At 36.9% G+C, this 25,019-nt stretch overlaps 1 protein-coding gene across 1 annotated transcript; it reads right to left on the bottom strand.

Moving 5' to 3' along the window:
- Positions 1-20,787: 20,787 nt before the first annotated feature.
- Positions 20,788-22,722, bottom strand: LOC110885689 (equilibrative nucleotide transporter 8). The gene is made up of 2 exons (XM_022133388.2): positions 22,161-22,722; positions 20,788-21,622 (listed from the first exon to the last, which is right to left on the bottom strand). The coding sequence occupies exons 1-2, from the start codon at positions 22,684-22,686 to the stop codon at positions 20,916-20,918; spliced, it is 1,233 nt and encodes a 410-aa protein (XP_021989080.1). The 5' UTR covers positions 22,687-22,722; the 3' UTR covers positions 20,788-20,915.
- Positions 22,723-25,019: the final 2,297 nt, after the last annotated feature.

Below are 25,019 nucleotides of genomic sequence, written 5' to 3'. Positions count from 1 at the left end.
ACTGGGAGAGTAGAAACGAGTTAGTAAAGCTATAAATAAATATAAATAAAATGTCAATCCAATATAGAATCATACAAGCATAAGGTTTTTATAAGATTTCCTACGTAATCCGATTCTGACTGCAATTGAAAGAACAAGAGTACATAAAGTCTTCTATAACTTGAATTTGTAGATTAAAGAAACTATATAGGTTACTTAACATGTGACAAAATATATGTTAAGAGTTGAATCTTATCTTCATTATGCCTTATGATTACTAAGTTATATTTATTGCAATAACAATTTTAGTTTCATGAGAAAAATGATTTAGGAGGTCACATGTTATAAGATACACTTTGTGTGACTTCCAACCTCTTTCCTTTCAAGCTATTATTTTTTGTACATTTATAAGAAACGGGTCAAAATTGCCCCTACTAATTGGAGTTGCCGTAAAATGCATGCTTATTAATTATTATATATGCATGTACATTTTACATTGAAGGGTCAGAATCACTACCTCTAGTGACTAGCATAACCAGGCTTAATTCTGACAGATTCGCAAGGAATACGGCCAGTGGAGTATGAACTTGGGGCGTCGGCTACAGCCTATCCAAAACAGGCTGCTAAGATGGTTGTGGGTATAGGAACATGGGTCCCAAGGATCCCATTGTAGTCCATCTTACATGTCCATGTTTCTTTTTATATATATGCTCTATTGCTAATTTGTTATTGTTGTTCAGTTGGCAAAGTCAGGTTCGAGGTCTGATGGAGTGTTGGTCTGGGAATGTTCAGGCCCGGCATTGGATGAGGGAGAGGCTTCTAAATGGTTCACTGACTTAAAATTATAGATGTAGGTTGGTTTGTACAGAGAACTTGATGTTCACTTGGTCTCAATAATGCATTTAGTGTACAAATTCAAAGGAAGCCTCAAAATGAGTGTCATTGGGTTTATTTAGGCGAAACTGAATAAGATTTACTCGATTTGTTGCGACTTTTAAATCATGTTTGTTATTTTATACCTAACATTGTTTATAGAACGCCTCGGTTTAGTGTGCCGTACCTGCAGCGCAACGCGCGCGGGCTTTAGTACTAGTTTAGTATTACTTTAAATCTTAAAAATTCTAATTAGTTCAAGTAATTTTAAATATTTAGTATTACTTTATATTTTAATAAATCATAAAAATTTTAATTAGCTCAAGTAATTTTAAATATCTAGTATTACTTTATATTTTAATGCTTATTTTTTTAGTTTAGTTGTATATAATCTATAGTATATAATAAAAGAAACCACTTTGAGGACACTTGTCATCATATTAGATCATGTCTTATGGATAATTATAATTTAGTTTAATCTTTTCTAATTAATTATAGATAATCTTTCTACTAAATATTATTTAGTTTAATTATTACTTTTATATTTATCTATTAACTTCAAATTCAAACTTAGTTAACTAATTTGATATTAGAGTAAATTATGATTTTGGCCCTGTGATTATATCACTTTTACCATTTTAGCCCAAAAAGGAATCTTTTAACATCTGAGCCCTCAACGTCTTTTTTTCTAACCCTTTTGGACCCCAACGTCTTTTTTTCTAACTCTTTTGGCCCCTAAAAGTTGTAGGATCGTTTACGGACCCGAACGAGTCGATCAGAAAAGTTAATCCTTGGAACGAAAGGCGGAAACAGACGAAACAAGGTCAATTCAGCAATATACACACATAAACTGCCTTTCTGATTGATATAATAACAGATTACAGCGAGACGACACTTCGGCAGCACTTCGTTGCACAAACCGGAATCGATACAACTAATATCGCATGAACAGGTATTTATATACCTGAGATTCCGTGTGAAAGGCTTCCAAACGAAATTAAGTTTCAATGCGAAACTTAATTCCGTGCGGAATTACATGTAAAGTCCTTTCATGCGGAATTAGACTTTCATGCGAAATTACATGTTTCTCGTACTACGTGCCCTGATTTATCATTCTAAATACAAGACGAAGTTGACAAACGCATGCACTAACAGACTCCCCCTCGAATGTTGACGAGTCTTCAGTGTCGAGTCTTTGCATCTTCAGACTTTATCAGTCTTTGGGATTCTCTCTTCGAAGTATCTTACGTTGTAAAGCACCCTCAAATCTCTCTCTTCTCTTTCAATCAATCTCCCCCTCGAATGTTGATCTCTTAACTAATCAGGATCTCAATCTGGCTCTCAAGCTTTCTAAATCTCTTGATCAGATCTCTCTTGATTCCTTAAGTTCATCAGCATCGTCAATACCAAGATCATACTCTGGCTCTTTGCATCTACAGGCTCCCCCTATCAATCAGCTGGAATCAGAATCGTCACCTGGCATTCATTCTGAACTCCAGGTACCAAAACCTGGCTAACCTGCACAATCTCTACCACAAACATAAGTTTTATGTCATTAAAGTTTCACAAACTTAGAAACCACTTTTAAATCTCTCATCAAACATCAAGAATGATTTTTTAAGAATAATCTCTGATAAACCACTTGCAGGACTAATTTTTATATTATCATTTTAAACACAGACTCCCCTTCAAAATGATCATCATGTGTAAGCAAACACACACAAACTCCCAAACCTGTTCGTCATGTATAACACTTGGAATTTTGAAAATCAGCTTTTCAACATCAGTTGTCGAAAAGCTTTTTGAATTTTTCAAAATTTTATGCTAAAACACACTGAAAATCTTTTTGGATTTTTGTAAATATAATGCAGAAACAGAAATATTTACAAACAATATTTTTGTGAGTTTGTGTAAGAGGATCATATCAGTTTATGAGACAAATCACCAACACCGTTAGGCATTAAACATTTTAAGTTTTAAACAATTCACCTAGATTGTCAATATACTGGTCCTCTTAAATTTTCACACAAATTTCAACTGTTCCGAGATACGAGATTAATGTTTTAAGCACTTAAACTTATTTGCGTGTCCCACCACTTGAATATACTCTCGTATCCAGATCCCAATATTCAGTCTTACAGGTGAGTATACCTAGATGATATTTGTAAAGGGTTAGATGCGAAACCGTGAGAGCTCAGGTCAGAACTTCCGTTCAGCAGAGAGATGACGGCTCGACTTTTGGTGTGTCCCCTTAAGAGGATCTTTTCTTCAACAGCACATGATTAGCATTTTTCAATGTTTCATCATTTTTTGTACTGAGGGCTGCGCTATATTTCAAGCATATTTTGCAAAGTATTATACGGGGACTAGGCCATTGCTTCCGCAAAATCAGAAGTCCCGGGATAATACCCCAGATATCACTGAGTATAAAGACCTAGTATCTCAGAAAGAGGGACCTTTCAAACAAGATTTCGGGGGTTACCCATATAACCAAGAAATGTTCCCCACAAAATAAGAAAGTTTGAATATTTAGGTTTATATCTCGTCACAATCTACTAAATGTGCAAAAGCCTACTGGCACATCCACAGTGAGATTGTTTATCACATTTTTGACTTTCCATTTCTTTAGCCTGTTGTGATAGTCCACTGATGTACTATCATTTCCTCTTTTCTTAACAAAACTCATTTTGAATTTTATCATGTTTTTGTCTTTTCAAATTTTCTAATGTTTTTGGATTTTCTGAAATTTTTACTTCCCCTAAAATGCAAACACATTAAAGAAAAATTGAAAACAAACTGTATAAGTAAAGTTGACAACCGATATCGAATCGCCTTAATTCGCCATCCACTTGGCGTAAACAATCAGAACTCCCCCTTTCAACAAACTATTTTCCCATTAAGATTTCAAAACACTTAAGTTTGTTTTAATCAAAATGGTTTTTCCGGAAAAATAGTTTTGTTAAAAACCACTTGTAGGTCCGGGGATCAATTCATCACCTTGTTCTCAACCACTTGTAGAAGGATTACATCAAGTTCAAATTAATGACCTTGATTAATCACTTTATCAGAACAAACCTCTGTACCACTTGTAAGAAAGATCAATCAAATCCTGATATAAAGAATGATGCCGATTCCTGCTCCACTCTTACAAACCTGGGAGCTCCGACAAGTCAGGTTTTTAGTCAAAGAATATATCCACCCGAGCCTGACCAACCTTGGGTGACACCGAGTTACCAACACTCGGTTTCTTACCTCCCAACTTCTTCTCATAGAACTCTTTAACCCCTTTGACGTTTCTGTCAATCATTTTTCCAAAGATGTGTTTCACTTTGGGGTTAAAGGCCTTTTCAACATCAAATTCCTTCTTTTCAGAAAAGAATTGATTTGAAATTTCAACCTTACCAACTTTTGTTTTAAAATTTTCAGCTTGAAGTGGTGGAAAATTCACATCATCCACAGTTAGCACTGAGTTTTCACCTTTTTCCTCAATCTGTGGCTCCTCTGATTCTGTGGAATCAGATTCATCGCCAAAATATAGCTCCTCTGATTTTGATGAACCAGAATCATCGCTAGACCCATTACCAGATTTCTTAACAACCCATTTCTGGTTGTCAGAATTTGCTCTTCTCTTGTAAAACCTGTTTGAACATTCACCAATTTCAAATTTTGAATTTTTGAATAATTTTGATCTATCAATTGGTGATTCAAACTCAACCACTTTTTCTTTCAGTTTGCGAGATACTCCCTGTTTTGATTGTATTGCCTTAGAACACTTCCTGGCAATATGTCCAACTGTGTTGCATTGGAAATAGGTTCTCGTTTCTTTCTTCTAATCAGCAAACTTCATCTCTTCTTGCTTTTTAGCAAGGAATTCCCTATTTGATTGTTTCCAGAAAGGACTTTTCATTTCCTCTTCTGAACTTGTTCCTGAAACAAATACATTTTTGGTTTATAAGTTTTCTCATTTTTATGATTTTCTAGTGGAATAAAACCAAGACCTTTCTTTTTGAAATTACCGTTATGGTTTGGTTTCTTTTGAAAACCAGAACCAGAACTGTAACTTTTTTTCTTGTTTAATCTTTGTTGAACTCTTGAGGTGTATTTTTTAGGTTTATCAGTAAGATTTACATCTTTTATTTCAGAAATATTAATTTCTGTTAGTTTGAAAACCTTTTTGATCAGTTCGTTTTTGACACCTCTTATTGGAAATTCCTCATCAGAATATAATTTATCAGAATCATTCAATGTATATGCAACTTTAAACGTTTCGTTATCCAAATTAGATTTTGATAACAGGAATTCTTTGTTGTAAACTCTTTTACACTGTTTTTCTGTTTGATTCGGAGTGCTGGACTCAGACTTTGACTCCGACATAGACTCCGACTTTGACTCCTCCGTTTCATCATTATCTAACACATGATCCACTACTTTCTTCATCAATTGAGATTGTTGATCAGTGTCAGACGATGTAAACGTGACATCAATGTTTTTTGGCAAATTGACTGAGGATTCCGACTCCCACTGTAAGTTTGTTGCCTTTTGGACTCTTTCAAATTTGGATTTCTGGGCAAATATCCATTTTCTAGCGGGGGTGGACACTTGTTATAACTGACACCTTGTTTCTTACCAGAAATCTTCTTGTCAGTCTTTTTCTTTGTGTCACTTTTCTTTTCTGGAATCTTTTCGTCAGATGCCGTCTTTTCTTCAGTTACTTCATCTTCTTTAAACGCCTTCATGCCTTCAACAGTCGGATAAATCCTGTCAATGACATAAGAAGTACATGAATAACTTTTCAACAAACGATTAACTCTTTCAGTTCAATTCTTTGTAATTCCAGTTTGTGTTCCAGAGCAGCACACTTTTCAATGTAATTGTTCACAACTTTCTGCTTTATCATGAAAGCTCCTTGAAGTGTTTTCATTGCTGTTGCCTGTTCTTCACTTGTATCATTGTACATATTCATGGCTTTGTTCAGAACATCGTAAGACTCCTTCAATATGTTCAAATTGTGAATCAATGTACTGTTTTGTTTCTTTACAGCTTCACAATTTTCACAAATCATTGGACTCTTCTTTGCATCAGCTTCTTCATCAATCTTGAAACCTGGAACTTCTTTCATTTTTCTTCTCACCACTGGAACATCTTCATCATCACTACTGACCGGTGTTTTTACCTTTTTCTTTTTCTTTTTCGCTTTCTCATCTTCACTATCAATTTCAGCCATCATTTTCAAATGTTGTGCCATTCTTTTAGCATAATACTCAGTATCATCATAACTGTCTTCTTCAATTCGAGCAACAAAAGCTTTTTGAGTTGAAGTTTTGTTTTGATCATAATCATCCCAGTTGAAGTTCTCCCAGCTAAAACCTTCTGGCAACTTTTCATCATCTTGATCTATCAAACAAGCTTTACCATCAGCTGAAACATATTTGTCCCAGTTGAAACTTGTTGACTCTTTTTGATCATCTTGATTCACCAAACATGCTCTATTTGAAGATTCTTCAATAACTTTTCTCCCATGTGCAACTTGTGGTTCTTGTTGATGTGATGATTGAGCAACTTGATGGTAGATCACTTTTCGATAGTAATCATTGTTGTTGAACGGATTTTGAGCTCCACTTGCTTCGCTATTAGTGCACTCCCTCTTGAAGTGTCCTTTCTCCCTGCAACGAAAACAAGTAACTTTAGATTTATCAAAACCTAAAGTAGAAACATTTGCCTCACGAAGATCATCTCTTCCTGTGATCTGTTTAAATTTCTCAGCTCGTCTCAACACACTAGCCAAACACCATTTTATGTCCATCAATTCCATCTCCTCAACATCGATTTGATCATAATCTTCTTTTGTAAGCATTGGATTCCCGATCCGACCTGCAACGAAACTTCCATATGATTCCAACACTGTTCCTAACAAAGACATATGGCTTTTTGCAATTTCTTTTGTATAATCTTGATCATCCTCAAGATTCAAAACAATATTGCACTGTAACTTCTTGCCATTTTTCTTTGTTGAAATATTTGGATCAAAAGATGGGTATGATGAGAAACTTGTGTTGCTGTTTGATCCTTTTGATGAACCTCCCGATGAACTCTTTGCATTGAATGCAGTTTCAACCTTTGGAGACAAATTGGTAGATTTATCATTCAATCCTGCTTTGTAATACAGCCCAATATCTTGTTCACCATCGTAATCTTTCATTCTCGAGATCTTTCTCTGTTCCATCTCCTGAGCCTCAATCTTTTCAATGAACTTGCTAAGTGTCAGATTGCTAAATCCTTTCTTGTTTCTTAGCATCATGAGATATGTGCCCCAAGTCTCGTGTGGCAACGCATCTGCTAATTTCTTAATCAACTCCTCATTGTCTTTGTTGGTGCTCACTCTCCTCATGTTCACCAACAAATTGCAGTACCTTTTAATTATCTGTTTTGTACTTTCATTCTTCAAACCACGAAACAGATCAAACTCTTTCTTCAGAAGCGATTTCTTGTCCTTGACCATTTCTTGATTACCAACAAACTTTGATCCTAATGTTTTCCAGATCGAATAAGCACTTCCATTATGTTGCAGCAAGACCAAAATGTCTTCTTTCACAGCTTGTTGTAAAAGACTTAGCATCATTTTCTCATTTTTGTATTTCCTTTTATCATCTGCACTCATATCTTTGATAGCAATCTCCTCTTCGTCATCATTTGTCGGTCTAACGTATTTCATCTCTACACATTCCCAAGCATCCAAATAATTTGCTTGAACCCAGTTTTCAAACCGACCTTCCCAACCCTTATACTCCTCGATGCTCATGAGTTTGGGCGGTTTTTGCATAGTGCCCGTTTCGTTTTCCAACATTGTCTGCTGAGTAACTGTGATCGGAGTAGCAAAAGCGTTATAAAATTCCTCTTCCATGTTTCGGATTTTCAAAGTCTCAGAAAACAGTTCTTTCAAATGAGATTAACCTGCACACTGACTTCAAACGGAATTAAAAACTTCAAACGAAAATACCAAACGAAATTCAGTTTCACACGGAATTTGATTTGAGACGAAATTACTCAAACGATATTCTAAGTGCGGAATTAGAAATATTTTCAAGCGGAATTATGAGTAACTTGTAATTCCGTGTGGAATTAAGGTGCACTTACATGCGGAATTAATGATGACGTCATTTTGTTCGAACTGTTTTACAAGCGGAATTACAAAATTTTTCAGTTTTAATTTGAATTAAAGTCCAATTCTCTCAAGGCTTTATCAAAACACTGTTTCGCTTGTGATGTGTAAAATTCAGATCATTTTGACCGTTTAAACTTGTTCAATTTGAAAAAGAAGGTGTAGAAATCAGAATTTGTAGCTGAATTGGTATGAACTCTTCCTCATGGGCTCTGATACCACTTATAGGATCGTTTATGGACCCGAACGAGTCGATCAGAAGAGTTAATCCTTGAAACGAAAGGCGAAAACAGACGAAACAAGGTCAATTCAGCAATATACACACATAAACTGCCTTTCTGATTGATATAATAACTTATTACAGTGAGACGGCACTTCGGCAGCACTTCGTTGCACAAACCGGAATCGATACAACTAATATCGCATGAACAGGTATTTATAGACCTGAGATTCCGTGTGAAAGGCTTCCAAACGAAATTAAGTTTCCATGCGAAACTTAATTCCGTGCGGAATTACATGTAAAGTCCTTTCATGCGGAATTAGACTTTCATGCGAAATTACATGTTTCTCGTACTACGTGCCCTGATTTATCATTCTAAATACAAGACTCGATACAAGACGAAGTCGACAGACACATGCACTAACAAAAGTAATTGGATGGGGTTAGTAGTAGGGGCCAAAAGGGTTAGAAAAAAAGACGAAAATATTCGTTTTTTTGGCTAAAAGGGTAAAAGTGATATCACCACAGGTGCCAAAATCGTAATTTACTCTTGATAATAACTATATATTTGAACGTTTTGTTTAGTTTGGTATCAAATAGATTTTACGAAACTTAAAATAAAATTAATTAATATTATTTATCATTTCTACATTTACAAGTTTTAAATAAATGGTTAAATTTATTGAGACTTCGTTACATTTACAAGTTATAGATAAAGGGTTAAATTTATTGAGACCTTGTAAACAAATTTTACTACAATATAATAATCTATTTATATCAATATAAATATATATTTATACTATATAATAAAACATTAATGTGTGACACCTGTCATTCATAGTAAGCATTTATTTTATGATTTTCTCGCCTCAGTTCCAAACTTATCTTATATTAATTAAATAAATAAATGAATAATGAATTAATATTAAATTTTATCCTACTTTAAATTTTTAATACCATTCTTCTATTTTAAATTTTGAATACCATTCTACTTTATTATTTAGACTATGGGGTATGGGGCTTGGGTTGGGGCGTGGGTTGGGGGAAAACGCCCAAGCCACCACCCCGGGTGGGCTTGGGTTGGGGCGTGGTCCTTGGGGCTTGGGTTTCAAGTCGGGCGTGGGACGGTCTTGACAAGCTGGCTATGTTAAAAAAAATTATTTTTTCACTATAATCATAACCGTGCTTATGACCCGAACAACCTGTATGCATTCCGTGATAAGAGTTTATCGGCTATAATTTCATTATAAGAGTTTATAACATCTTTGTAAATCGGCTATTACCAGCAGCACCACCACCACCACTATATTATTATTATTATTATTATTATTATTATTATTATTATTATTATTATTATTATTATTATTATTAATTATTAAATACTATAATTTAGCAACATAATGTTGCATCGTGAGTTATACAATATGCATTTTAAGTTGTACAGTGGTATTGGTTGAATTGGTGGGCTGGTTTTGTGAAATAGTGGACAGTTTTTACTTTTTTGGTTTCTGACATCTGTCCTACCCACTTTGGGTTTAAAACCTATTCTTATCTCTCTCCAAGACATGCATTCTCCTTCTATCTACTCTCTACTTTCTCTCTCTAAATACTTCCACCGTCTCACCATGTTCAAAAATACGCGACTGCCGGTGGACGCATCGTGTTGGCTTTAGATGCCAATCTTATTACCATCTGTTTTAACGCGACGGTTACTTTGTCGGTGTGTTTGTAGTTGGATTTGACTGTGGATTTGTAGGTTCCATCGTTGGTGTTGTTGTCGTGTGTTATGTGCATGTGAGGGTTGTTCCATAGTTGTATGGTTTTAAAACCCATTTCTTTGTCTGTGTATTTGTCGGTGAGTTTTCCGACGGCTTTTTCGTCACCACCGCCGCTGTTGTTGCATATCCACAGCTGGTAGGGGTGTCGGTTTGATGTTTTAGCCGGCAATGATGGTGGTCTGTCTCTCGGCATGGCAACTAAGGTTGCAGCCATGACAACACTGAGCCGTAGTTTCTTGGCGATTAAGAACTGTGTGAGCCCCTTTGTTTTGTCCAGACGATGATGTGTTAGTCGGTTAATTTTTAATGTTTTTTCTTCGTCAATGAGAGTTACGAGGAGGTGACGGTTCAATGGTGGTTGTGGTCATGGTGGTTTACAAAACAAAGAGAAAGAAATAGACAGTGCGGCTATAAAAAAAAGGAGTTTGTTATAAAATTATGGGCTGATTATAGAGATTAGAGAAAGAGATGTTTTTGGCGATGGGGAACTGTCTAACCCTCTTTGTTCTCTTTGTTTTGTCCCGAAGATGATGATGTTTTACATTTGATTTGGTTAGGTTTAATGCGATAGGTTCATGTAAATATGTTGCCATTTGCAAGAAAAAAGAAAAAGAAACAACTAAAAATGAAGCCTTGGACTTTGGAGTGTATCTTATGTTCTGTGGACATATAAAATGCTGGATACATTCCAAAGTAAAAAAAGAGATAGATGAGTTCATGAGGTGGTGCTGTTTTAAAAAAGAAAAAAAAAGGAAATATACATACCAAAGTAAAAAAGAGTGAGATGAGTTCATGGACAGTTTTTAAAACAGAGAATGAAACATGATTGTTGGGCATGCATTTGGTATATAAGAAAAGAAAAAAGTCGGATTTCCAAAATATAAGATCCACGTTGGGAAGATATGTTTATCTTTAGTCTGATAAAGTTACCATTCAAATAGGCGTGGGTGGGTGTACCTAAACGATAGGTTGTCACGGGGAGGGTTTGGTGTTGGCGCTTGGTGATGATGAGGATGTATAGGTTTGTGTAGAGTAGAACAATTCAGGATGTTTGGGTTTGTGTAGAGTAGAACAATCACAATGCTTATACATATTACATTGAGTTGGATACGTCGAAATATGTGTTTTCATATGGTTAATAAATCATATAACGTTTGGACTAATCCATATACGTCAATACGTCAAAATGTGTGTTTTCATATGGTTAATAAATCATATAACGTTTGGACTAATCCATTCAGTGTTTACGATGTATCCGCGCCGCAACGCGCGGGGGTCTTACCCCTAGTTGTTATTATTATTATTATTATTATTATTATTATTATTATTATTATTATTATTATTATTATTATTATTATTATCATCTAGTTTTTATAATTTAAATTAAAAAAGGTAGTAAGTAAGTCTGGTTCAATATCTGGTCTAGTTCTAAAACACAGTTATGGCTAGATTTCAAAAAAGAAAACTCTTAAAAACAACTTAGATGTATTAGATTTTCAGTAAGCATTTGTATTGACGTTTAACGTACTTTTGTTGATTATACAAGACCACATGTAGTACGGTGTTTTTTGGCGTTTCCCCCCAAAAAAACACCCAAACACGCCTCGGAACCGCCCCCAGGGGATTTTTTTTTTAAAAATGGTGGGTCGTCCTTTTTTAAACGCCTTCATTTGTTTCTTTGGCCAGTAGTATTTTTTGATGGTTTTTTTATTTTTGATTTAATTCTAATAGAATATCTAATCATCGCAAGATTTTAAGCCTCAGTACACCCCTTTTAACATAATGCCTCATAATGTCGACATGCTGACTGGACCGCCACATGGGCCAAAATGCCCAAGGTTCTTCCCCCTCCTACTACACATGATCTAATTATTTGATTATCTTTTTTACTAGATTGTTGTCGTAGCTCGCGCGTTGCGGCGGCGACGTCTTAGTTGTTTATAGCTAGCGACATGTAATGTGATGTAGTAACCACATGAAACGCGTGTTTCGACATATCCGATCTAAAGCATTGCGGTTACAAAAGAAACGGAGTCTAACCGAGTGGGTTCGTTTAGTTAGCATTCCACCTAACCACTAAACCACCATACCTTTGTGTCAAGACAACGACGTCAAAATGTACAATAACTCGAATTTGTACCTTTCAATGAAAACGTTTTATATTTGACCCGCCTCGTTTCCGAACACAGTTTACGTCGAAACATGAATTGACACCGACACGTAATTAGAACTAACCAACTAAGAAAATAGTTTTTTGTTTTGTTTTTTAAGCTAAAGAATGAAAAATACGGGGGTGGGTTTGAAAAGTTAGAACTTAAGGGAGGTGAAAATGAATATTTTATAAAGTTTTTAGAAAATGTAGAAGGTGTAAATGCCAATTTCAAAAGTTTAGGGGCTGTTTTGTCAAGTTTTAAACTTTATGAACTGTTTTGTCTTTTTCTCATAGGGTGTTTTGGTCAAATTGAAAATTTAAAGGGCTATTTTGTTCAAGTTGAAAACTTAAGGGGTTGTTTGTATTTTGGTTCACCGACCATTTGTTTTAAGAATATTATAATATGACTGACCCGACCCGAACTAAATTGAAAAAACTATTACATGGCGATACACATATAATCCTTAAAAAAATTCGCAAAATTCTTGATCTATCACTGCACAAACTTGACAAACCTAATATTTGTTGGCGTAAAAGGATAACCTAATGATGAGCATACACTTAGGTAGCGTTCGTTTCATGGAATGGAATGGAATGGAATTAGGAAGTTTTCCTTTGTAAAATTGATCTTGGTTGGGGGAGGGAGGAATTTGAAATCCCATGAATTTCTTTAATCAATGAAATTTGTGACTATTTTAACATTCCATTCCATTCCTTCATTAAAGTGAAGGATTTCTAAGGAATGTTGAAATAGTCACAAATTTCATTGATTAAAGAAATTCATGGGATTTCAAATTCCTCCCTCCCCCAACCAAGATCAATTTTACAAAGAAAAACTTCCTAATTCCATTCCATTCCATTCCATGAAACGAACGCTACCTTAGGTCTTAAAGCCCAAAGGATGCTTGTCAGCTAGCTATGTACCCCAATAATTACCTAGTATAGTGTGATGCAGTTTTAACTACTTTATGCTAGACTACACTACTCGTTGGCTTTACCACTTTTTTCTGATTGGTTTTTCTTGGTTAAATAGTTTCTCATAAATGAGCTATACTACTTTTTGTCCTGATACATACATAAGACTAGTGGGTATGGAGAGCCTCATCTCCAAAGGGATGGGTTGTTACATTGACGCCACGTAGAAGTGGCTTGGAGGAGATGGACCTAGGGGGCTGGCGGATGAACCTCTTTATATATATATATATAGAGAGAGAGAGTAAGGTTAACATACAAAAAGCCTTATCATACATCATGTAGGAGACAATGATAACCGTTGGATCAGGGGTATAATCACGCATGGGACCACATAATCATGCATGGGACCACATAATCAAGCATGGGACCACATAATCACGCATGAGACTATAATCACGCACGTTCTATGATAATAACGCACGTTATATTTTTTGTCATGTATGTTAATGTAGGTTAAGCCTTGAAGTACATTATACTTTCTATATATATATATATATATATGTATAAGTATATGTGAGAGAAGGGAGGAGAAGGAGGCCCGGCGAGTTCGTCTATGGGGAGCCGGGGACGACGGAACGGAAGGGAGGGGGCCGGTGTGGGGGACCAGCGCCGGGCCTCGCCGGGCCTAAGCCGGCCCCCATACCGCTTAGTCTAAGTACCTCAACCCGTGTGTGTGGTAAACTGGTCTTTACCCGGTTTACCTAGTCCTATGTACGTGTCTGCAGACCTAGAATTTTTTTTCTAACGTGGTCCATTTTTTTTCTAAGGTTTGAATTAGATTAAAAAAAAAACAGAAAAAGAGGCTATACAAGGATTGAACCAATAACCTCTTGTTGATAAAGAGGGGGTTTAACACTACACTAGCTTTCTTTTTCTTTCTATGGTGTCCACCTAAAAGTTTAATATACCAAATCTACCAATTTTTTTAAAAATATTGGGTCCTGAGACCCCGACCCGCTCTATGTGGGTCCGTCGTGCGTGTTTATCATCACATATTGTAGTTGACAGGTGAATATAAGGTTTCATATATAACAAGTCAATACATAATAATGAAGTTAAGGGTGAACGGGGCGCCCTCGGGGTGGCGTGCGGTGAGTGAGTTCCCCGCTCGGGAACACCGCCGCCGACCCCTCGAGGAGGCTAAGCGGGGACAGGTCTGCGGCGTTGATTCACCGCACAACTTTTCAAACTTTTTGATTTTTTGAACGTTTGGCAACGGTTATTCCTTAAAAAATAAAAAATTTAAAAAAAAAATCCAATTTTAACCTATAAATACCCCATTAAATCTATTTTTTTACCACACAAATTTTCAATCTTATTCCTCTAAAATTCTTTCAAATACAACACAAAGCCAAACCGAGCAATGGAGAACCAACCCCGCGAAGCCAAGAAAAAGTCCGTCGGCTCTAACACTAAGGGACGCGGCTCGCAACCGTCTCGTGGTGGTTCGAGCGGTGCAAGTGCACAACCACAACCACCTTTCAGATATACTACACAACCCCTGTTTTTTTACCCACAACCTTCACACCACTCCTTTTACAACACCCAACAACAACCCTCTTTCGGCTATTTCCAAAATTTGTTATCAATGGATCCTCAAGCCCCCGCCTTCGACTCGTTTGGTTTTCGTTCCCCACAAGTTCCATCTCCACGAGAAAATGTTGAACGTCCTCTACCTATTTACGAGGACGAGGAAGTAGTGCCCGAAACTCAAAATTTGGGCGACTATGAATATGACACCGGCGACGATCAAGATAATGTGAATGCAGACGCCGGCAACGAAGAAGATGACGCTTAGGGTAAAAAGGAAAAATGGATAGCCAATCTTGGTCAAAATACCAAGAAGAGGCGTTGGCGAAGGCGTGGGTACATTGCTCTACCGACAAAAAGAAGGGCAATCAACAAACCCGCGAGGGTTTTTGGCGTTGGATTTTAGATCATTATAACGCCATCGTTGGTGGAAGTAACCGGACCGTGCATCAAGTACGGTTTAAATGGCTACCGATGATGACGAAAATAAACCATTTCAACGGCCTATACCAACAAGCGGTAAAAATTATATGTTTTAAATTTGTTTACTAAGTTCATATGTTTTTAACACTTGTTATTTTATAATATGTAGGATCGCACACGAGATAGCGGGTGTGACGATCTCGACATGATGAAAATTGCTTAAAAGGATTTTCAAAATAAATATCCGAGCGGTTTTCAACATGTAGGCATGGGAGGTCGTTCGAAAACACGACAAATGGGCCCAAGTCCCATTGTTGGGTGAGGAAGGGGAAGGTTCGGCACAAAAAAGAAAGTCAGTTGACACGGATCCTTCCATACCCGATATGAACGAAGACCCCTCGCCACAAAGAACACAACGGCGAGACAAGCGTCAAGCGACATCGTCCGAGGGCTCGACTGAGTTGACGGCACAATTCAAAGAGTACACCGCCATGAAAGAAGCGAAGCACGTTAGCTCTATGGAGGCGATTGAATTGAGGAAGAAAAGAGAGTCGGAGGCTCGCGATCTCATAACGGAACAACGCGAGACGATGAGAAACTACGCGCACGATCGAGATATGAAAACATTCCTCAAGCCGCACGACGATGCTCCGCCGGAAATGTTGCCGTTCATCCTCGCCCGAAAGCGCGAGATCGCTAACAAGTACGGGTGGCCGTGCAATTTCTAAAAATTTTATGTAGTATTGTGATGTAATTTTTATTTTATTAAATGAAATGTAATTTGTTATTTTATGTAAATTATGTTTTACTTTTTATAAAAATATTTTCTTAATTAAAAAAATAAAAAAACAAGTCCCCCAAGAGAGGAGTGCCGCCAACAAATTGAGTGTGTGGAGGGAGTTAAGTGAGGAGTTGACGTGGCGCGTGCTGATTGGCTGTGGGTAAGAGAGGTCACTCCCCACTTAAAGGAGTGCTCCTTACGCCCTAATTGTTTTGTCTGCGGGTTATGTGTTCCATCAAAAGACTAGTAGTGCTTGGTAGTTGGTACGGAGCTTCGTGAAGGTCGGGATGGCTAGACTTGGTGTCAGCCTAGGCATTCATACCAAGGCAATTCATGGAGCTGGTCCCCTTGAACAAAATGAGATCTCACATCTAGCGTATCATTTCTTCTGTTTTATTCGTCTTTTTGTTCTTTATGGTTTGTATTTTTGTTCTCTTTTTTTCAATTTTTCTTTGATTATAAATGCAACTTTTGTTTATTTATACATACATATTTTTTGGTTGTACATCGCGTCTTTTAAAACCAAGCGTGTCAGTTGGCGCATCCGGGTTAGCATCCGAGTCCGATTGAACCTGGAGCTTCTTGGTTAGGAAAGACCTCAACGAATTAAGACATAACATGGAACAAATAAGCATCTCGGTTAGGTGAGACCTCATGTTGAAGAGCGAGACATCATCACTTGGAACAAATGATCGCGTATGTGGCGTGCCATTCATGATCACCTTTTACTAACCATCGCATATGGTCTAAGGTATATATCGAACCAAGATGTACAATTATGGTTATATAAATTGGTTGTAAACGAGCAAAAGTAGGATCCTCAACTCTATATATGCAAGATATATATTGCCATACCAGATCTTGGGTTGTTTCTCATTAGATAAAAATCCATTACAAAACAGACAATTAAGAATAAATTTATTAACCTACTACCAACACACATACATACTTATAAAACACATGTACATACTTACACATACACATACATACTTACAAACACATATTTTGATCAAAATCACAAAATTTAGACATACACATTTGCATATTTTATACAAACATACATACTAACAAACACATTTTTCACCAATTGCAAACAATTACATGCACAATTATTCATCATTTACATTATTACATACACCTACATACATACATTCAATCATAGACTTACATACCCACATACATGCTTACATACACCTACATACACAAATACATACACCTACATCTACATATACTCATTTTCGCCAATTACACCTACATTATACATTTTCACAAACATTTACATACAAATATACATCCTTACATACACAAATACATACACCTACATATACGCATTTTCACCAAATACACCTACATTATACATTTTCACAAACATTTACATACAAATATACATCCTTACATACACCTACATACACATACATACACCTACATACACAAATACATACACCTACATATACTCATTTTCACCAAGTACACCTACATTATACATTTTCACAAACATTTACATACAAACATACATTCTTACATATACATTTACATAACTAAACAAAAAATTATATAATTTCTAAACTTTGAAAAAATTCATATAAAACTAACCGTAATTTCAAGCTTTCAAGTAGATGTAGACCGCGGAGATGAGGTGGTGACCGGAGAAGTAATGGTGGTGACCGGAGAGGTGATGGTGGTGATCCGAATTTTCTTCCATAAACATAAATGTACACAATAACGAGCAAAAATTAAAGTCTATAACATGTAAATAACAAAATAGTGAAGAGATTTAACAAAAATAAGTTAAACTAACCGATTTGGTGAAAAAATGCGGTTCTCCGGCGGTAAGATGAAGAGATTTGGGGGGAAAAGTGAAGGAGGAGGGAAGAAATCGCGCTGTAAAGGCTTTTTACGGAAAGAGTTTTACCGGCGACGGGCTGTCGCCGCTACTGATCGATTGTCGCTGCTATTAGGTTAACCAGGGTTAACCAGGATAAGATACGTGTGGCTGGGGATCAAAGTGGGACACCTACCTTTAGCGGAGAAAGAATGTCGCCGTTATTGATCCTATACTGTCGCCGGTATTGCCTTTTTAATCCCCAACCGTTAGATCAGAATAATGATCAACGGTTGGGGTTTGGGTTTGACACGGATCGACCAATAGCGGCGACAGCTGGCCTGTCGCCGCTAATAGTGGTCTTTTCTTGTAGTGAAAACCAGCAACAGCCTAGTTTAATTTATTTATTCATAACAATAACAATTTGAATCAGTGCTCTAGGTTCCACAGCCAACCAAAAGCTGAACCAACCACTAATCCAATACCGTGTAGTCTAATGATGAGCATACATTTAGGTCTTAGAGCCCAAAGGATGCTTGTCAGCATGTACCCCAACAATTACTTAGTATAGTGTGATGCAGTATTAACTACTTTATGCTAGACTACACTACTTGTTGGCTTTACCACTTTTTTCTGATTGGTTTTTCTTGGTTAAATATTGGCGAACATATAGTTTCTCATAAATGAGCTATATTTTTTTTTTGAACGGCCAACAAACATTTATTAATAAACATGGACTAACAAACTAGTTAGACCAAAAAAGCACCACACAACAGATTACAAAAGCATATTAGCAAAATCAAACCGAACCCATTGTTCCCATGTCAAAACCCTTGCCTTGGCTCTACTTTTTACCCACAAAAAACTAAAGTGCCTAATCTCCTCTTTCATTGCACGAATACAAGGGTCTTTGTGGTTAAGCACCTTTGCGTTTCGAGTCTTCCAAATGGACCAGATTGTCACTTGAATCACCCCATAAACCAACTTTTTCCACTTTTGTGATCCCCTGAGCACTTTCCAGCCTCCTAAGAGGTCTTTGACCTGGAAAATTATGAACATGGGTATCCTACACCACTGTGTTATAAACTCCCACATTTCTTGTGCCACTTCACAAGCCACGAACAAGTGTTCTGCGGTTTCAGACGCATCACCGCAGAAAACGCAGCACAGGGAATCGAGTTGCATGTTACGTCTGGCGAGGGCCGCCTTGGTGGCAACCCGGCCAAGCGCTAATTTCCACATTAAGAAATTTACCTTCATTGGTATCCAGTTGTTCCAGACAAAGTTTAACTCCATGTCATCGAACCGAATGTTTTCTAAATGGGCCTTTAGGCTCCGGACCGTATACTCTCCAGACGGGTCAAGCGACCACCTCTAACCATCCTCCCCCCACATAAATGAGCTATACTACTTTTTGTCCTGACACATAAGACCTCAACTCATGTGGGTGGTAAACTGGTCTTTACTTGGTTTACTTAGTCCGGTGTACGTGTCTGAAGTGGCGGAACCAAGATTTTTTTTTAATGGGATCCATTTTTTCGATATTCAAAATTTTCATAACAAAACGCTAAAATTTTCGGGTCAGTCCTCGTTCGGGTCGAGTCAAAGCAAGGTTTGAATTAGATTAAAAAAAAACAGAAAAAAGAGGTTATATAAGGATTAAACCCAAACCTCTTGTTGGTAAAGACGATGGCTTACCACTACACTAGCTTTACTTTTCTTTTTATGGTGTCCACCTAATTGTATTTATTGGATCCCTATAAAATTTGATATACCGAATCTACCAATTTTTAATAACATTGGGTCCGGGGACCCCAATCCGTTCTATGTGGGTCCGCCCCTGCGTGTCTGTCATCACATATTGTAGTTGACAGGTGAATATAAGGTTTCATATATAACAAGTCAATACATAAGGGTGAGCAGAGTGGGGCGGTAAACCCACTCGGTACCGACCCCTCATCCACTGCCAACGTTTTACCGAGCCACGTTTACCGATTGGGGGGAAATTTTTGGTGAAGCTTTACCGATTGGGGGAGAGAGATAGGTGTGTGGTGGGGTTCATTCCTTCTCAACCAATTACACATTTTTTTAAATAGTTTACCTAAACCCTATTAGGTAAACCATCGCCAACATTTTTAAGCATTAGGTAAACAATTTAAATGAATTGACGTGGTACTGTGTGATTGGGTGAATGAGAGCTTACCTATTCCAAATAGGTAACCACTCCCTTCACCCTAATAATGAAGTTAATTTCTTTTGTTGGAGGTTATGTGTTCCATCAAAAGACTTGGTGTGGTGCTTGGTACGGAGCTTCGTGAAGGTCGGGATGTTTATTGCAATATATGGAGTTTGTCTGCCTAGGCATTCATACCAAGGCAATGCATGGAGCTGGTCCCCTTGAACAAAATGAGATCTCACAATCACATCTAGCATGTCATTTCTTCTTTTTTATTCGTCTTTTTGTTCTTCTTTATGGTTTGTCTTTTTGTTCTCTTTTTTCAATTTTTCTTTGATTATAAATGCAACTTTTGTTTATTTATACACAGCGGCGCAGCTTAAGAGGGGCTGGGGGCGCCGACCCTCCGAACTTTTCGCTCAATAGTGTTATATATGTAGTTTTCATATAGAAATTTTTGGGTATATACGTTTTCGAGCCCCCGGTTCTATATAAATTTTTGGGAATATACGTTTTCGACCCCTCGTCTTCATTGTCAAGCTTCGCCACTGTTTATACATATATATTTTTTGGTTGTACATTGCGTCTTTTAAAACCAAGCGTGTCAGTTGGGGCATCCGGGTTAGCATCCGAGTCCGATTGAACCTGGAGCTTCTTGGTTAGGCAAGACCTCAACGAATTAAGACCTCACATGGAACAAATAAGCATCGCGGTTAGGTGAGACCTCATGCTGAAGAGCAAGACATCATCACTTGGAACAAATGATCGCGTATGTGGCGTGCCATTCATGATCACCTTTTACTAACCATCGCATATGGTCTAAGGTATATATCGAACCAAGATGTACAATTATGGTTATATAAATTGGTTGTAAACGAGCAAAAGTAGGATCCTCAACTCTCTATATGCAAGATATATATTACCATACCAGATCTTGGGCTGTTTCTCATTAGATAAAAATCCATTACAAAACAGACAATTAAGAATAAAACCAGCAACAACCTAGTTTAATTTATTTATTCATATTCATAACAATAACAATTTGAATCAGTGCTCCAGGTTCCACAGCCATCCAAAAGCCGAACCAACCACTAATCCAATAACCAAACCCGTCTCCATAGCGATCCCAACCACCTCCGCTTCCTCGATAGGAACCGACTTCGGTGCCAGGATCATTAACACACTGGTCAGGTACCCATTGCTCACACCAAGCATCAAGGTCAAAACAACCACTGGAACCTCACTATGCATCCATTTGGGTCCATGTATACACCCCATAAAAAGGGGATAAAATAGCACCCTAGCCATACAACACCACACGGTTCCCTTACTCCCGTTTGGCACATAAATCGCGGTTAAACACTTGCCCAAAAAATCACCAACATTAAAAGTTGTGATCAGGATTATAGGATACCAATCCTTAAAGTAATCCGATTTAACGTTTTCACTTAAATAACCTGGGAAAATCGACAGTGAAACAACGTAGGTTACAAACACTGCGGTTACCAGCCACCGGATCTTCTTCACAACATCCCAGAAATTCGAGGAGATTGACATGTGGCTGTTGTTGTTGTGTTTTCGGTTGCGGTAGTATCGAATCATTGGTAATCTGTGTAAGACGTTGGTGCAGATGACGCATAAGAGTATGATGAGTGCACTGAACACGAAGTAGATTTGTGTGCTTGTTCGGAGACCTTGTTGTGTGTGCGGAAGTGACGCCTTTGTTACAATTCTTAATATTGAAACCACCAAACCTGCATATTAAAATTAGGGAATTAATATTCACACCCCTCCATTCTATATCTCTCTATACATACATAGAGAGAAAGAGTGAAAAGCGATGTGAAAATAAGATTTAGGGGTGTGAAAATAGTGGAAGCCTAAAATTAAACATGAAGGCTAATTAATATGCACATTAAAATTAAAGCCGAAGGCTATTTAATTTGTGTCGTGCTTTTCCCACACCCCAAACGACCGTTTGACAAATCCTCAAACGCCAGTTAAAGTAGAGGTAATGACACAAGCCCTACCTTTCAAACAGTCGTTTGACGAATTCTCAAACAGCTGTTTAAAAGCCCCAACTTTCAAACGACCATTTGATGAATCCTCAAACAACCATTTAAAAGTAGGAGGCTTATGACGCAAGCCTGATTGGGTTAACCTCGAACGGCCATTTGAAAACGGTGTAAGATTAAAAAGCAAAAGGTGTGTATAACGTGCCCCATTAATTTAAGCTTCTATTTTTTCTTTAAATTTTAGTTTTTATAAAAACCCTAATTTTTATATATGTACCAGCGGTGGCATTTCCGGCGAAAACAGCCTGCATGTACCGTCCGGGAAGTTCTCCGGTAGCACCAACTAAACTCCCACCCACTAATCCATCAGCCAACCCACTTATCATAACCATAGAAACCAGCACCACAAAAGCAATATTCGACACCATCCCAGTCTGCTTCCCATGAACGATCCAATCGGTCACAGGCGCAACCATCAAAGCCGATATAAACAAAGCCTGGCCAATATTCATACGCGCCCGAACCGACGGAAGCTTAATCCGGCTGGAAGTAGACCAACACATGAGCGTCAAAAGCACAGCTACAGCGGCTGACATGTACCCGACCGAAAACACCTTGTTGATGTGTTTGGTCGGGTACAAGAACTGGAAATAATCAACGGCTGTGATGAACGCGTTCCATGGGATCAGATACCCTGCACCAAGAAGAAAGTGGATCATGTATGCGAGTTGGTACGTGTCTTTTGGCTCGTTTTCGTCGTCGTCGAATGTTTCCGGCTTGTTGGTTGACTGGATGGGTTCCATTTGTGCCGGAGTTGACCACCGTTTGGATGAGGTTGAATGTGATGGAGGGTGGTGTGATATCCATGAATGGGTTATGTTCTGAACTTATACTGTAAAGTTTTTGCATGTTTTCAGTTTTGCAATAGTGTGACAAGTGGCAATGGGAAATATGACAAAATGCGATTGTTTTTTTGCACAAATGTCGTGTTTTTCACCTGAAAGGATATACGAATTGTACATGTCTATCTTGTTTTTGTATTCCTCTAGAAGAATTATAAGTGATTCTACTTTTGATATATATTTTTATATGTGTATATTATGGTTTTAATATATGTGTATCGGTTATCATGTGACACCGGGAAAAAAGGATAATTATATGTACTTTTGTATCCAAAAGTCCAGGGATCCGTTTAGTATGAACGAATTAAGCATTCTAAATATTTTACAGTTGTATACTTCATGCCTTTCAAAAACCAATTAGAATAGGAGCAGTGACGGAGCTTGACCAAAAGTTTCGAGGGGGCGTAAGGTAATGGAACCCAAAAAACTTTTTTCCTATCGTTATGTTTCGGATCGGGTCGGGTTGGCTATTCGATTCAAATCGGGTCAAAAAATAATAGTTCCAAATAAAACAAACTGTATATTTACCAAACTACCCACCATTTATATACAAAGTTTATAAATATTTAGAATATACAATTTAGGAAAAATAATCTGGGGGCGATTCTATATAATTTTAAAATTTTCAGACGAAAAATCGGAACTTGTACACTTCTAACCGAAATATTGGGGTGGGCGGGTGCACCCCTGAGCACCCACTATCCTCCGCCTCTGAATAGGAGGTTGAGATTTAAATATATTAACTTTCAAAATAAATTTCCTAGAATGAGTTTTTCCTATATGGAGAAAACAGTTTAGCTGTATTAATTTGGAGCCGAAAGTTTCACAGAAAGCAGTTTTTCTATCCTTTGAGATAGAGGTAATGAGTACTTACATCGCACTCTTTCCAGACCCTACCAGTAGCTGTTATGACTACAAGCGGAATTACACTAGACATGATTTATTGAGTTTAGTTGTATTAAAAACGATTAACTAGTCATAAGCCAAGTAAACGGACCCTACACACTTATTTTATTATTTATTTTTTTTAACCTACACACTTACATTAATAGTATAGAGAGTTGAATACAATCCTCAAAATATAGAAGCGTGTCTTTGGTCTCTATAATTTTTTCTCTATTTTTAAGGTTTAAATGTATTGGTTTTTTTGTTGTTTTTTCTACATTTTCCTTTATATTATACAAAATGTTCATGTATAGAGGCTTCAATGAGATTGCTCTTTGATGGTTATTATTAAAATAGTCATTTTTTATTTTTATTAAAGTTTTCTTACTGTTTTTATAAATAATTGTTACATTTTATACGATATTATTATTATTTTGTTAAAGTGCATTAAGTTGAATATTTTTTTACCTTAAATTCAAATATTTTATTTCTATATAAAAATAGGGTGAAAGTCAAATACAAATTGATGTTAACATATTGAGAAGTAAAGATTTTTTTTTCTATCCACTTAAACATAAACATGATGTTTAGTTGCAAAATTTAAAAAAAAAATGGTATATTTACTCTACTAGAGTAATTATTTGCAATTATACTAGAGTCATTACATAACTACTCTATTAGTGTAAATACAAAAACTTTTATTATTTATTACTTTTTTGGATTATGTGACTAAAATATATGCTTAACAAGAACAAGAAAAAAATTCAAAAAAAAAAAACCTCCTTTTAAGTCTCATGTTTAGTATTGTTAGAGCACCCGTACTGGGGCTTTTTTAAAAAAAATTGTTGCCGACGTGATTATTAAAACGCTTGTGTGATGTTGACCAACCAATCAAAAGCCACAACGGCTAGTTAACGGCTATAATATTTTTTTTAACCTTTTTCCTTATATATATATATATATATATATATATATATATATATATATGTATGTATATACAAACACAATCAAATCTCACTCATTTTCAACCAAAACTCTCAAAAACTCTCTAAAAAAATACCACCATTTTATAAAAAATGGATTCTCCTAGTTCTTCATCCATGATAAATTTTTACTACAACGAGTATTTTGCGGATGGCGATGGTTCGACCGATGAGGAGCTTGAGCAAGAGGCGGTTACGAGTGCATGTCAACTAGCGGTGAGATATGTCAATCATTCTCGTCGGCCCCAAGCAGAAAAAAATAAAAGAAGCTATGTTGAACGAGACCGACGCGCGGCACACGATCGTTTGATGAAAGACTATTTTGACAAGGCCCCGACATTTTCAAACGAATTTTTTAGGCGTCGT

This window comes from Helianthus annuus, chromosome 10 (genome assembly GCF_002127325.2).
Source record: "Helianthus annuus cultivar XRQ/B chromosome 10, HanXRQr2.0-SUNRISE, whole genome shotgun sequence".
In the NCBI taxonomy this organism is placed as follows: Eukaryota; Viridiplantae; Streptophyta; class Magnoliopsida; order Asterales; family Asteraceae; genus Helianthus; species Helianthus annuus.
This window is presented reverse-complemented; position numbering and strand designations above follow the sequence as displayed.